Genomic DNA, 14517 nt, shown 5'->3' with positions numbered 1-14517 from the left:
AGCTAGTCACAAAAAGACAGACCTGGATAACTTCAGTTATAAGAGGTTCCTAGAGCTGTCAAACTCATATAAAGAAAAAGTAGGATGGTGGTTGCCAGGGGTGAAGAGAGAAGGAAATGGCAGTTGTTTGATGGGTACAGAGTATGGGAAGATTTTAAAAGAGTTCTGGAGGTGGGTGGTGGTGATGGTTGCACAACAAAGAGAATGTACTTAATGCCACTGAACTGTGTCCTTAAAATAATTAAGCTGGTACATTTTATATTTTTTTTTACTACATTAAACAATTAAATTAAATTTTTAAAAAAGTAAAGCATTCCAAGCAGTCTTACTGTAATGAGAGTGTTCTTTGAGTCAGGGTCTTGTTTTTCTAGGAGGCCACTGTGAAGAAGGGCCACACACACAGCAAACGTCACCTAGTTCGGGGGAAGTGCGTTTTCACGTCCTTTCCTCTGTAGACACTGCCCCCACCCCAGGTTATCCATGCAGTTTTCCCCGCAGCAGGAGCTAAGACAACGCCTGGGCAGTGCTCCAAACAGAGGGAGCGGCAAACGCAAGGCCTGGAAGGAAAACGAAACGTGGATGGCCGGGCCTCCTGACTCAGCAACGCTCCCACTCAGGGCTGCGGAGCACCATGTTACTCTCCCACATGGCGCCTGTCATGGCAGGGGCTTGACACTTGTTTATATAATTGTAGGATGAAGAATCTGACTCCCCGCCTGACTGTATTTCCTCATTATTGCCTTCCCAGTACTCAATATTAAACTTGGAACAGCAGATTGAACAAATACTTGTTGAATGAAATTAATGTATCATCGGCCGGGCGCGGTGGCTCACGCCTGTAATCCCAGCACTTTGGGAGGCCGAGGCAGGTGGATCACGAGATCAGGAGATCGAGACCATCCTGGCTAACACAGTGAAACCCCGTCTCTACTAAAAATACAAAAAATTAGCCTGGCGAGGTGGCAGGTGCCTGTAGTCCCAGCTACTCAGGAGGCTGAGGCAGGAGAATGGCGTGAACCCCGGGAGGCAGAGCCTGCAGTGAGCCGAGATTGCGCCACCGCACTCCAGCCTGGGCCACAGCAAGACTCTGTCTCAAAAAAAAAAAAAGAAATTAATGTATCATCATGGGAGATGTCTTAGGATATATATATAATTTTTGGAGACAAGGTCTTGCTCCATCACCAAGGCCAAAGTACAGTCATGCAATCACAGCTCACTGTAGTCTCGACCTCCCAGCTTAAGTGATCCTCCTGCCTCAACCTCCCAAGCAGCTGGGACTACAGGTATGCACCACCACACCCGGCTAAATTTTTTGTTTGTTTGTTTGTTTTGAGACGTAGTTTCACTCTTGTGACCCAGGCTGGAGTGCAATCTCTGCTCACTGCAAACTCCGCCTCCCAGGTTCAAGCAATTCAGCTTCTCCAGTAGTTGGGATTACAGGCGCTGCCACCACGTCCGGCTAATTTTTGTGTTTTTAGTAGAGACGGGGTTTCACCATGTTGGCCAGGCTGGTCTCAAACTCCTGACCTCAGGTAATCTGCCCGTCTTGGCCTCCCAAAGTGCTGGGATTACAGGCATGAGCCATTGCCACTGGCCCTAATTTCTCTTCTCTTTTCTTTTTTCCTTCCTTCCTTCCCTCCCTCCCTCCCTTCCTTTCTTTTGTTTTCTTTCTTGCTTTCTTTCTTTTTTTTTTTTTTTTTTTTGAGACTGGGTCTCACTGTGTTGCCCAGGCTAGTCTTGAATTCCAGAGCTCCCGCCTCAGTCTCCCAAAGTGCTAGTATTACAGGCTAAAGCCCCTGCACCTGACTTTTAGGATTTAAAAAAACAAAACAAAAATGTGGTCTAGTGCAACTGGTCAGAACCCAGATCCTCTCATAGTGCTGATAGCTGTGTAAATCTGCACCTCTTTCTAGAAAAGTTAAACAGCAAAAGACATCTATGCCTTTCACCCTGTATTCCTATCCCTAAAATTCTTCCTAATATTCCAAAGCTGTGTGTCAGTTGTGTGCCATTACCTGCAGCATTGTCTATAACAGGTGAAAAAGTGCATACTACAAACTATGTAACAACAGGGGAAAGGTTTACTATGTGTAATAGTATGTAACTGCTGCAATAATTATGAAGGTCATGTAGAAATATGTAAATGATATATGTTGTGTTGAATTTCAATAGTAGACTAAAATGCCAGGCACATTATAAATGTACTTACGACTATATGAATATTGACAAAAACTCGAAGTGAATATATGCAAATAAAGATGGTTGCTTTAGAATGGGGGACGGTTATGGCAGCTTTTCATTTATAAAAAATGCTTTTTTATAGTGCCTACACAAATATTTCTAGATTTTGAAAACCAGCAAGACTCTGTCATCCGAAGACTGTATTGCCATCTGGTGGAAATGTCACAGGGTGCAGTCTAAGGCAAGTGGAGTATTTTTGGGAAAGGAAATGCAGATGTTTCCCTTAGAAGTCACAAATTCGCTCCATTCCAGGAAATTGAGTTGAGTTTTCTTGGAGCCAAATTCCATGAAGAATATACACGAGCCTCCTTTGTTAAACTCAGAAGTGGCTGGAAACAGTCAAATCGAAATTTCATCAACGAAACTTTGTTGAGGGTTCTATAATTTTCATTTTAGCCTTTCAACATGTGGAGTACAACTATTCCAGGGATAAAATGATCAGAAGATCATAAAGGTGTCAGGTTAGGATAAACTCCAATTTGCTCTCCAGGGAAGAAGGAGCAGCCTGAAAGCAAATGGTTACTCTTCTGTAATTCTTTCACTAGTTTTGCATATCTGATGTAGGTAGAGTCTATCTAGCTTGTTTATACAGCATGTAGACAACCTTCAGCAAATGATTTTGATTAACTAATACGCGTTCTCCCAAATACGTAGCAAAGTAAGTTGTGGCACTATTTCTTTTTTATTTATTTGTTTGTTTGTTTGTTTATAGAGATACAGTCTCATGATGTTGCCCAGGCCAGACTCGAACTCCTAGGCTTAAGTGGTCCTCCTGCCTCAGCCTCCTGAATAGCTGGGATTAGAGACATGGACACCACCCAGCTCAGCACTATTTTTTAATATGAAATTTTAGCAAGTTTATACCTCCTATTTAGCCTCTTCTTCAATGTAGAACATTGAGGATTTGCACAAGGAATATAGAAGAAATTATATTAATGTTATTTTGAAAAATAAAAAATTACATTTGTGCCTCTCACAAAGCTATGGGTTGGACTCTCAGTTTCATTAGTTCAACTACAGTTACACTCTCGACTTTTAATTTATGGGTCTGGTCTTTTTCCAGGAGTGCCTTCTGGAAAGAGCTAGGAGCCTCTTCTGTCTCCCATCTTTCCCTGCAATCACCCACTCTCTCTCTCCTCTTATCTGAATTACTGTCCTCCCCAGTCCCCACTTACTCTGTACACCACACCTAGACTAGTGATCACTTAGTAGGCAGCAACCTGGGTTAGAGCTTTATGAAGATAGTGACTGCATTTTTCCACTTCCTTATTTTCAGTCAAGTATTTGTTGAATGAATCAATGCAGGCATGCAAGAAATACTATCCTGGTTCCAGCTGTGTGTGGACCATCACTTGGGAAGGTGACTGGGTATCAACTCTGATCCTTGTCAGTGCTTTTGTGGAGTTGCTAGTTATTTCCAATACCCCTTCTCACCTTCATCCAAAGTGATAGAAATTTTAGCTGGGCTTCTAGCCCCCCACGATAGACTGCCCTCCCTAGCCTCCCTTGCAGCCTGGATATGACCATGAAACTAAATTAGGGGCCATGGGAATAAGCAAAAAAAAAAAAAAAAAAAGTGAGGCGTGTAATTGTGTGCAATGACTGGCCTTAAAGGGTAAGGGGGTGCCCTTTCCCGCTTTCTGTGTAGGGGTGTGCATGGCATGGTGAACCATGTGGGACTCCTTGAAGGAGGGCAACAGAGTTTGGGGACAGAAAACCCCTGGCCTCAGATGACTCCCACAGGCCAGACCTGTCCTGCCAGCACATCTTTGACATGAGCACATGAAACAGAAATAGACTTCTACCTTTCATAAGCCACTGTTATTTGGGGTCTGTGACACACAGCTGAGCCCACATCCTGACTAATACAAGGCGTGCACTGCCCAAGATGTGGCTGCTCATCAGAAGTGAGGAGGCTTGCAGACTACTGTAGTCAGCCAGAGTGACAGCTGTTGGGGACTCACTGGGCATACAACCCTCCCAGTAATACATGTAAAAAGGAACAACAGTCACTGCCTTAGACAGATCAAGACAAGATCTCTATTCATTCATATGTATGAATGTATAGAGACTAGAGATCATTCTGCAGAATTCTGTGATCGCATGAGTCAGTCATACTGGCTTGGTCGGGGCAAAGGGACACACACTGCAAATAACTTTGAAGTTAATGTTATTTTGTTCCCCCAAAATAGGTCCTTATTTAATTCATTTATTTCTGGCTCATTTCCCTTTGCTTTACCTATATCTGTCGTTTGCTAAAGAATCTCTTGATAAATGTTCACCCAGTGCCCTTCCTGATTAATTTTCTCCAAGAACGTCATGTCCTTAATTCAACAGCCAAGGTTATCACTCAAGATTCTCAGCTCTCCAAAACTAAGATTTAATACAAACCTGCTAGAAATCAGCTGAGTGATATCTCCTGGGCTTCCAAACCTCAGAGCCTCAGCTTCCTCCTGTATGCACTGGAAAGGATGAATGCCCTCCCAGGTCTGACGATCTAAGAGTCCAATAGCTCTAGGGTGCCTTCTTCAAATATATTCTCTTTCATGCACTCTTTCTATTGTACACCTCATAGATTTCTTCTTCAACATATATTGACGGTTTTCTCCTACACTGTAAATTAGCATAGCCATAAATATGAAAATGTATACAAGTTGAATACGTGAACCTGATCAAGAAAAAAAAGTACACACTAAAATTTGTGCAAAATGCCGGGCGTGGTGGCTCACGCCTGTAATCCCAGCACTTTGGGAGGCCGAGGCGGGCGGATCACGAGGTCAGGAGATTGAGACCATCCTGGCTAACACAGTGAAACCCTGTCTCTACTAAAAATACAAAAAATTAGCCGGGCGTGGTGGTGGGCGCCTGTAGTCCCAGCTACTCGGGAGGCTGAGGCAGGAGAATGGCGTGAACCCGGGAGGCGGAGCTTGCAGTGAGCCGAGATTGCGCCACTGCACTCCAGCCTGGGCGACAGGGCGAGACTCCGTCTCCAAAAAAAAAAAAAAAAAATTTGTGCAAAATAAGTTATAAGCTTCTCTAGAAAGCTCCGTTAAAAAGGTCCATTATTCTCATGACTTATTCTATGGTTTTTATCTCTCCTCCTAGCCAGTGGCAGTGTTCTAGCAGAATTTCAAAATCTGCTTTTATCTCCTCTTCAGCCTCCTCAAGAATAAATTTTGAAAGCGGCTTACCCCTTTCCTACCCAAAACTCTATAGACATCTGACTATTCTGCAAATTAATAAGCAGGATTATCCCACAGATAATATAAGTGCTGTTTTAGGACCTGGATGCCTTAAATTGAATGTAAATAAATCTTTTCCTAATGAACTTACCTGGACCCGAGGGCTGCAGGCCGGACCCAGATACTGTGCAAACCAGGAATCAAGGGCCAACTAAATAAAATCAGCCCTCCTGCCATACAATTCCCCAGTGGATATGTCTGCAAAACAGCAGGAAGGGGAGGGAACAGAGGAAGGCCAAGATGTCTTCGAAGAGCTTCAAGAATTACAGCAACACTTAAATCAGGTAGCATCTTCTACCAGCACCACTTAGTTTAGAAAAGTTAACTCCTTTTGAATGAAATGAGGGAATACTTTCAAGGGGAGTCTGAAGGAAGGAGTGCCCCAGGCAGGTTTCTTTTTCAAAGTGATGTTCATGCCTTTGCTTCAGTGCTTCTCCCTGACCTTGGGGTAATTACGGGCAACAGGACAAAACTGAAGGCTGCTAACAGTGGCTGGGTCTCATTTGGATCCCAGACTATTAGAATTCCTATCACTTAGATTTTCAGATGTGTGTATCATAATGCCTTACGAGTTTAGGCATTTGTGTAGGTAAGGATTCAGTGCCCATTCCCCTCTCACCCACAATCACACACTCCATCTAATGCGGAGAACGCGGTGCAACCATTTGTTCAATGCCAATCATGGATTCACTTTCCTCGTGTCTAGTAGTAACATTTATCTAAAACTTACGAATAGCTTCTAGAGGACAGAGGAGCCCAGCCCGGTTTCCCCAGATGCCGCGGTGCACGGAGCAGGAGCAGAGGCCACGCGGGAGCTGGGTGTGCGGGTGGGTGCAGGGCGCACCCCTGCTCGGAGGCGGCGACTCCCTCCCCCGCCTTACTCGCTCCGTGCCTCAGTTTCCCCGTCAGTGCAGGGGACAAGACAATGCCGAGGTTCCAGGCAGGGGGCAGGATCCAATTAGTCCGTGTAAAATGAGCGGCACCTGGCTTCTCCCGGGCACCCAGCAGCCTGCCCCACCTCTTAGTGGCTAAAGGCAGGGAGCCCCTGAGTCCCAGCGCGGCTGGGGCTCTCAGCAGTTCTGGCAGGGCTCCCTCCCGCCCGCGTCGCCTGGCCTCCGACCCCTGCACCGCAGGCGGCCCCGACGGGTTCCCGACCTCCCGCTGGGGACACCTGTCCCGCCGCCCGGCCCTTCCCCGCCTCCCGCGCCTCCGCCCCAAGGGAGCTCCGGGACAGGCCCAGCTGGGCAGCCTGCCGGCCTCGACCTCTGCCGCAGACCCAGCGAGGGAAGGCCAGTCTCGGGCCTCCACCGGACACGCACTCCCCATTCCGGGCTTTTCCACGTCTGCACACTCCAGCCCAGCCACGCGGAGTGGCTTCCAGAACCTGCCCTGCAGCCGCGCTTTGCTAACACCCCACCCACCCCGTGGGCATGATCATCCTCACTGCAGGACCCTGCAGGGGCCAGGGGTCCGTGGGAAGCCGGCTCAGGAGTGAGACCCTGGCACCCTGCTTACCGGGAAAAGGGCTCCATCCTCCGAGCGCTTCCCGACCGCAGCGCCTCCAACCTCCAGGGCTCGGCGGCCCAGGCTCAGCTCGGTTCACTCCAGCTTTGCCCTTCTCGCCCGTGCGGAGTAGGGGCGCGCTTATGTTAGGTCATCTCCCCACAACTCTCCTGGAAGAAAATGCCACCCCCATCTCTTTCACTCCCTCCTATACATGCAGCCAATATGCTCTGCCCTATGGGTTCTGGGGCTCGCCCCCTCCCCACCCTAGCGACCGCCCCTCCCCAGTGCAGCCCAAGGAGCCAGAGCAGGTCACTTTGGGAAGCAGGTGGATGTTAAGAAGAAACAAAAAGTGGGGAGTAGCCACTTGGCAGCCTTCATAGGAATCTTTTCCTGATTACAGCCACAGCAAACAATGGGCTGTTGACTTAGCGTTTCTGAGCGGTTAATTAGAGAAGGAAATTCTATCTACTCACCCCCAAAGGGCGAGTGAGCAGGGCCACTAGCACAGCTTCTGCGGCAGGGCCTAGCCTTCGGGGCAATCAGAGGGCACAGTCTGTTCTCTTTGTCTCCTCTCCATGATCCCTCGCAAAAGCAGCCCCGCCCCACTGCTCCCTTTCGCATCCCTCTTACTCCAACACTGAGTCCACTGACATTTCTCAAGCCAGGCGCCTTCCTAGGTTGCTCTCAGAGGCTTCCTTCTCCCACGCCTACCCAGTTAGATGGAGCTCTTGAATGGATTATCACACTTTTAACCACCTCTATATAAGATAACTGCCTTTTCATCCCTAAATAAAAGTTTTATTGAATCTTTATGGTAAAATCTACTGTTTAGGGGTAACAGCAGATAACTCATCATACATTCTGGATGCAATTCTTTTGACTTTTTGAAAAACTGCTTTTAATAGGTGAACTATGTTTTTAGTTGTATAAGAAATTAAGAAAAAGACTGGAAAAAATAAAAGGAACTCTATGATCAGTAATAGAGTATTATACCGTATCCAATGGTTATATGTTTTTCTACAATTATCCCAGTTACATGGATGTACAGTTATTTTATTTATTATTATTGTTTTAAGAGACAGGGTCTCGCTATGTTGCCCAAGTTGTAGTGCAGCTTAGATATTCACAGATGCAATCATAGAGAATTGCAGCCTTTAACTCCTGACCGCAAGTGATTCTCCTGCCTCAGGCTCTTGAGTAGCTGAGACTACAGGTGCATGTCATCACTCTCAGCCTGATGCATAATTATAAAAAGGAATTAAACACTGCTAAGTTGGAGAAAATTGACTGTGATATTTTCAGTTTAGTTCAAGAAATTTTCATACTATAGAACATACTGTCAATCATCAAGATTCTCTATTTTTTATTTTGTATAAAATAGGATTGTAGCTTCATCACATTATTTTCTGAGACTATTGTTTTCTCTATCCCTTTTATGGCCTTATTAAAACCAATATAGAAATACATCTCTAAGGCAACTATCAAGAACAACAGATTAGATAAAGGTATTCTGTGAAATAACCTTTGATTATAGTCACAAATAACACATCAAGTTAAATTTTTAAAAATTTACATAATGCAATTGTGTCACGGTTTCCAAGACTACCCCCAGGTTTGGTGAGTCACTAGAAGGACTCACAGGGCCTACCAAATAGTCATACTCAGGGCTTCGATTTATGACAATTAAAGGACACGAAGCAAAATTAGCAAAGGGAAAAAGTGTACTTGGTGAAATCTGGAGGAAATCAGGCGCAAACTTCAAGGAGTCTTTTCCTGTGGAGTTACCAGGATGTACTTAATTCCCTCAGCTTCAAAATTTGACAACACATGTGCAATGTTGTCTACCAGTACCAGAATCTCATTAGAGACTCAGCACTCAAGTTTTTATGGAGGCTATTCACATAGGCTTCTCTCTCTCAAAGGTACTCAACTTCCAGACTCCCAGAAGGAAAGCAGCTATTCAGAGTAAACCGCATTGTTTGTACAAACAGTTTAGGACAGAGTGAACCACTCTTGTCACTTAGGAAATAGTGGGCACTCTCCCAATTCCAAGTTCCCAAATGCCAAGCAGAGGTCAGCCATGCGAGCAGGCCTTTCTAAGGACGGCAGTCTCATGCCTGCTATGTGAAATCTCTTCTGCACAGCAGTTATAGTCCCTACTTAATTTTTGTGGTTGCCTTTATATTTTATTTTAAATGCAAACAATATAATGATATAACACAGTACTGGTTTTAGTTGTTTGATCCATCTTAACTTGCCAGACTGGCTACCTTTTTGGCTTTTGTTGAATAACAGGTAGTTGTATGTAAGATACTATGGCAATCTTAGGTAATTATAATTTGTCCTTATGTGATTAACCTTTCAATAAAATTGTTAGATAAAATAAGCATAATAATTTCTAATTTAAAATTAAAATAAAAATTGTCTTAAATGGATGGTCCAGTTTTGATTCACATTGTGTCAAATTTCTATTTATAATTGCAAAATAAGAAGATATTTAATCATTTTTATCAATTATTTTCTGGGCTAAATATTCAATTTAAATTATTTGCTTTATATATTTTCGTATACTTCAAATTTGGGAGATAATGCCCATATTCTCTTACTTTGACTTTTCGTGATCTCCAATTTTCAAGGTGTCAATATTAGTCTGTTTTTCACTACCATAAAAAAAAAACCTGAGGCTTAGTAATTCAAAAAGAGACTTATTTGACTCACTACTCTGAAGCCTGTACAAGCAAGGCACCAGCATCTGCCCAGCTTCTGGTGAGGCCTCAGGAATCTTCATTCACGGCAGAAGGTGCAGGGGGAGCAGGTGCCTCACATGGCAAGACAGTAAGAGAGAAGAGAGCAAGACAGAGCTGCCAGGTTCTTTCAGAAAACCAGTTGGCATGAACTACTGACTACTCCAGGGAGGGCACCAGGCCATTCATAGGGGTTCAGCCCCCATGACCAAAACAACTCCCATTAGGCTCCACCTCCAATACCAGGGATCATATTTCAACATGAGATGTGGAGGAGACAAACATTCAAACTGTATCAGAGACTATGTCTTACTATAATATATGGCAATGGCAGAAATGTGTATTGCTACATCTTGTAATACTTTTTCTTCAGTGGCTTTTCATACGTTTTAGTTAGTATAGTTTTATTTTTATTAATGTCAATTTAACTTAAATCTGAAAACATTTCCATTTCAAATTACATGTTGTTATGACCACTCAACTTTTAAAAGGCATCTACTTTTTATTAAATAACAATCTGGGACAAATAGAGTGAATTTTAGCAAAACCATATTTGATTTATTTTTCCCACTGGTATACATAATTTACTATTATTACATATAATTTGCTTATAATTTTTATTTTGAGGCTCACTGACCATCATTTGGATAGAGCTTTGTCCAGCAATGATACGTGTAGTTATCTGTGACCTTTTAGTTTGGCATTGGATCCTCATTTTCAGACTAATGAGGGGAGGTGGGATTCACATAAAGTAAAAATGCCATAAGTAGGAGAGAGACTCATAGCAGCTGAGGTCAGGAGGTTACCTACAGGGCCTTAAAGGCCATTGGAATTTTTCTTTTATTTTGAGACAGGAATCCATTGGGAAGATTTTGACAGGCAAGTGAATAACTGAGGACCCCGAGGTTGATTTGAGCTCCTGATAAAAAAAGAGGAAAAAGAGGGAAACGTTTCTCAGTGTAGAATTGACCACCGCCAGCCTCACTCACATATCCACTGCTTTCTTGAGACTTCAGCAGGTTGTTAAGCGTCGCAGAATTATCAGCAGATGACTGAATGGTGGGCTAAAACTGTCGTCTAGTAACAGAATATCTATTTGGCAGGAAGATAACACCTGCTGTGTCCTTAACTGGATTCGGTCATAAATAGGAATATGTACACACAAGGAAAAGAAGGTGAATTGTATATGTGGTGATATTTTTCAAAGTATATGTTAGTTAGATATTATTTAAAATTTAATAATAAGGTGATTTACAAAATCAGTAACAAAAATACTTTAACAGGTAGTTGTGAGACAACTTCAACAAGAAGTCGCTGAAACCCTAAAAAAACCATCTATGTCGGGCTGGGCGCAGTGGCTCACGCCTGTAATCCCAGCACTTTGGGAGGCCAAGGTGGGCAGATCACGAGGTCAAGAGATTGAGACCTTCCTGGCCAACGTGGTGAAACCCCCGTCTCTACTAAAAATTAAAAAAAAAATTAGCCTGGCATGGTGGCCTATGCCTGTAGTCCCAGCTACTGGGGAGGCTGAGGCAGGAGAATCACGTGAACTTGGGAGGCAGAAGTTTGCAGTGAGCCGAGATCATGCCACTGCCCTCCAGCCTGGCGACAGAGCAAGACTCCATCTAAAAAAAAAAAAAACCATCTATATCAGAGGCTTCCCTAGAGGTTACATTATGCGACCACATTAATTTAGAAAAGGGGAATAGGAGTTAAATAAGAAGTTATTTCAAGTCAGAAGTCAAATATGTGTGAAATTTAACATGTCAACAGTTGTTAACACGGTAGCTGGTTAAATAATATAAAGTGTTTGAGGATACTAATTTCAGAAGATAGCTTTCTTTTGTATCTTCATTATAACTGATTTTATTAAAATTTTAGTATCTTTATAATGACTTTCATTATACCTTTTTTTATAATTACATACATTTTTTCCTTATAATACCCTTAGAAAAGTTAAGAATTATGTATCATTCCTCACAAAAGTTGAGAGACTTTTTTTCCTGTTAAACAGTATGTTTTAGTGACTTCTCTATTGCCAGCATGAGGCAAGCCAGATTAAATCAGAGGAGAATGTTTCATGGAATGTTCCAAAAATTATCTTATTTTTATCTTCACTTTTGTGAATAGATATAGAATCTGCACCTATTTATTTCACGGATTTCAGGTTAACCATTACAGAAAGGCCATGCTATTGTTCTTCAGAATGCAAATGTTTTAGGTTAATTTACAAACTGTTTGAAAATTTGGGCATTTCCTTTATTTAAAAAAATTTAAAACAAATTGTAAAAGCATATTAATATTTAGATTATGTATTGTGTATACATTCAAAATAGAGAATTAAGAAACTTACCTGAGGCTAGGAGTGGAGGTGGGAGTCTATAGTCCCAGCAACTCGAGAGGCTGAGGTGGGAGGATGACCTGAGCCCAGGGGGTTGAGGCTGCAGTGAGCCACAGTTGTGCCACTTTATTCCAGCCTGAGTGACAGAGAGAGATCCTGTCTCAAAAAAAAAAAAAAGAAAAGAAAAAAGAAAAAGAAAGAAAGAAAAAAAATAGAAATAAAGAAAATTCTGTTAATCTTGCCATTAGATTTTTAAAAACAACTTTAGTGAGATATAAATCACATATACTGTTCACCGATTTAAAGTATACAACTAAGTGCATCTTAGTATACACACAGAGTTGTGTAAACTTCACCACAATCAATCCTAGTGCGTTTTCATCACCCTGAAAAGAAACCCTGCATCCTTACTTTTTGTCTCCATAGATTTGCCTGTTCTGGACATTTCATATAAATAGTCATTCCTTGACGACTGGCTTCTTTCTCTTAGCATAATGTTTTCAGAGTTCATTTGTATTGTGGCACATATCAGTACTTCATTTTTTTTATTCTTGAATAATATTCTACTGTATGGCTATACCAGTTATTCGTTCATCACTTGATGGATGTTTAGGTTGTTTTCACTTTTTGGCTATTATTTTCAATGCTGCTATGCACATTCATTTACAAGTTATTGTATGGACATATGTTTTTATCTCCCTACCATTGGACTTTGTCCTCGGGGTTAATTGGGCTGATTTCACCATCTCTCTTCCCTACTCATGCTGTCTTTCGTGCTTTTTCAGTTTCTGTTCATTTAGCCTCATTCATTCAGACCTGCCACACAATATTTCTTGCTCTGACTGTTCTGAGTCTGACCTTATGCTTCAACACTTATTTTCTAGTCTGTACAAAACAATTGCACCCTTAATTCTACACTGCTTTTAGTTTTTTTCATGAGAGATAATTTTATCTTACTGTAAATTTGCTTAAGAGGAGAATAATATGTGAAATACGTGTCACTTATTTTTGTATAAATCAAAAATAGTTTAGCTTAACAGTTGTTAGAATACAATTAAATATTTATACCACACCAGTATTTTCTTTTTTTTGAGACACTGATGTAGTAAAGCTTTTATTTTGTGTATTTTAAGAAATTAAACACAAAATTAAGACCACTTAAGCCTTACAGAGAAAAATTGTTCAATCAAATGCTCATGTTTTTTCACTGTGAAAACAAATCTAAATTTTCCTTCTTTCATTGTGCAGACAGAACTGAGATTTATAGATTGATACCACTTTACAATCTGAAAAGCTCTGGCTGCAGCTTTTCTGAGATGCCATATAACATAACCTTCATCTGCTCATCAGTGTGCTTGTTAAAGCAGCCCAACATAGACAGTTGCTGCGAATGAATTGATTTGCAAAACTTTGATTCAGCAATAGAGTCTGATATTTTCAGGTCAGTGGCTTTAGCCTGCCTCTGATTGCCATGTAAGTTATGTACTACTCAATCCAGGAGGTGCTGTTTGCATTGTAGTACATGATCATTGCCCACTAAGTAGTATATAGAGAAAAGTAATCTATAAATTATTATAAGTAGAAAAAAGCACTGTTGGCTAATGGAACTGGTGAAAGTTCCATGAAGTACTGAAGATGTACTGGGCCTCATCCCATTTGCTGTAATTTTTAGTGGTGTGAAGAATGATTCAGCGCAGGTATAGACCACTTTCATTGGCCATGTCACCAGAACATAAAATATAATAAAAATAATGATGCCAATAGCAAATATTATACACACACATATGTATAGATAGCTCAGTACATGACACATATTCTTCTGAGTACTTACATATATCCCACAATTTAATCTTTCCAGCATCCCAGTGTAGTAGATACTATTTTCTTCATTTTATAGATTTTTATATAAATTTTTATATATAATTTTATATTTACATATATATTTTATATAATATATATATTTTCTAAAAGACACAGAAAGTTAATTTGCTCAGTCATACAGCTATTAACTGCTGGAGCTGAGATTCAGACCGAGGCACTCTGGCTTTTGTGAAGATACTTCCTCTCAAACTATTCCATGAAACATCTGGTTGCCACCTAAAGCATCATGTTAATTTCTATAATTACTGGCATAGCCGGGGTCATTTACATCTGTAAATATTTAAAACTGTAGTTGAGGCCTCTTGATGTGAGGTGAAAGTGGAGGAGAAAACAGTTTGTGGGGGGAGCAATCAGTGAGCTGGAGCATGGTGTGAGGGTGCAATGCTACTTGGCTCCTGATATAAATAATAATAATGTGAAAGAAGGCCAACAGGAAGAAGGAGAAAAAGGAGGAGGAGAAAGAAGAAAAGAAGGAGAAGAAGAAAAAGAAGAAGGAGAAGGAGAAGGAGAAGGAGAAGAAGAAAAGAAGGAGGAGGTGGAGCAAAGAGAGAGAAAGAAAAAG

General features: G+C 41.8%; 1 protein-coding gene across 1 annotated transcript in view; it reads right to left on the bottom strand.

Moving 5' to 3' along the window:
- Positions 1-6809, bottom strand: part of LOC131383364 (complement C1q and tumor necrosis factor-related protein 9A-like) — an 11302-nt gene extending 4493 nt beyond the window's left edge. The window contains exons 1-2 of the mRNA XM_058438159.1: positions 6365-6809; positions 5575-5607 (exon numbers count right to left, since the gene is read on the bottom strand). Of these exons, the coding sequence (XP_058294142.1) occupies positions 5575-5607; positions 6365-6809 (478 nt within the window). The remainder of the gene's footprint in view (positions 1-5574; positions 5608-6364) is intronic.
- Between the last annotated feature and the right edge of the window lie 7708 nt (positions 6810-14517).

This window comes from Hylobates moloch, unplaced genomic scaffold (assembly GCF_009828535.3).
Source record: "Hylobates moloch isolate HMO894 unplaced genomic scaffold, HMol_V3 SCAFFOLD_4, whole genome shotgun sequence".
NCBI classification, from domain to species: Eukaryota; Metazoa; Chordata; class Mammalia; order Primates; family Hylobatidae; genus Hylobates; species Hylobates moloch.
Note: the sequence above shows the minus strand (reverse complement) of the source record. Positions and strands in the feature narration are given on the sequence as shown.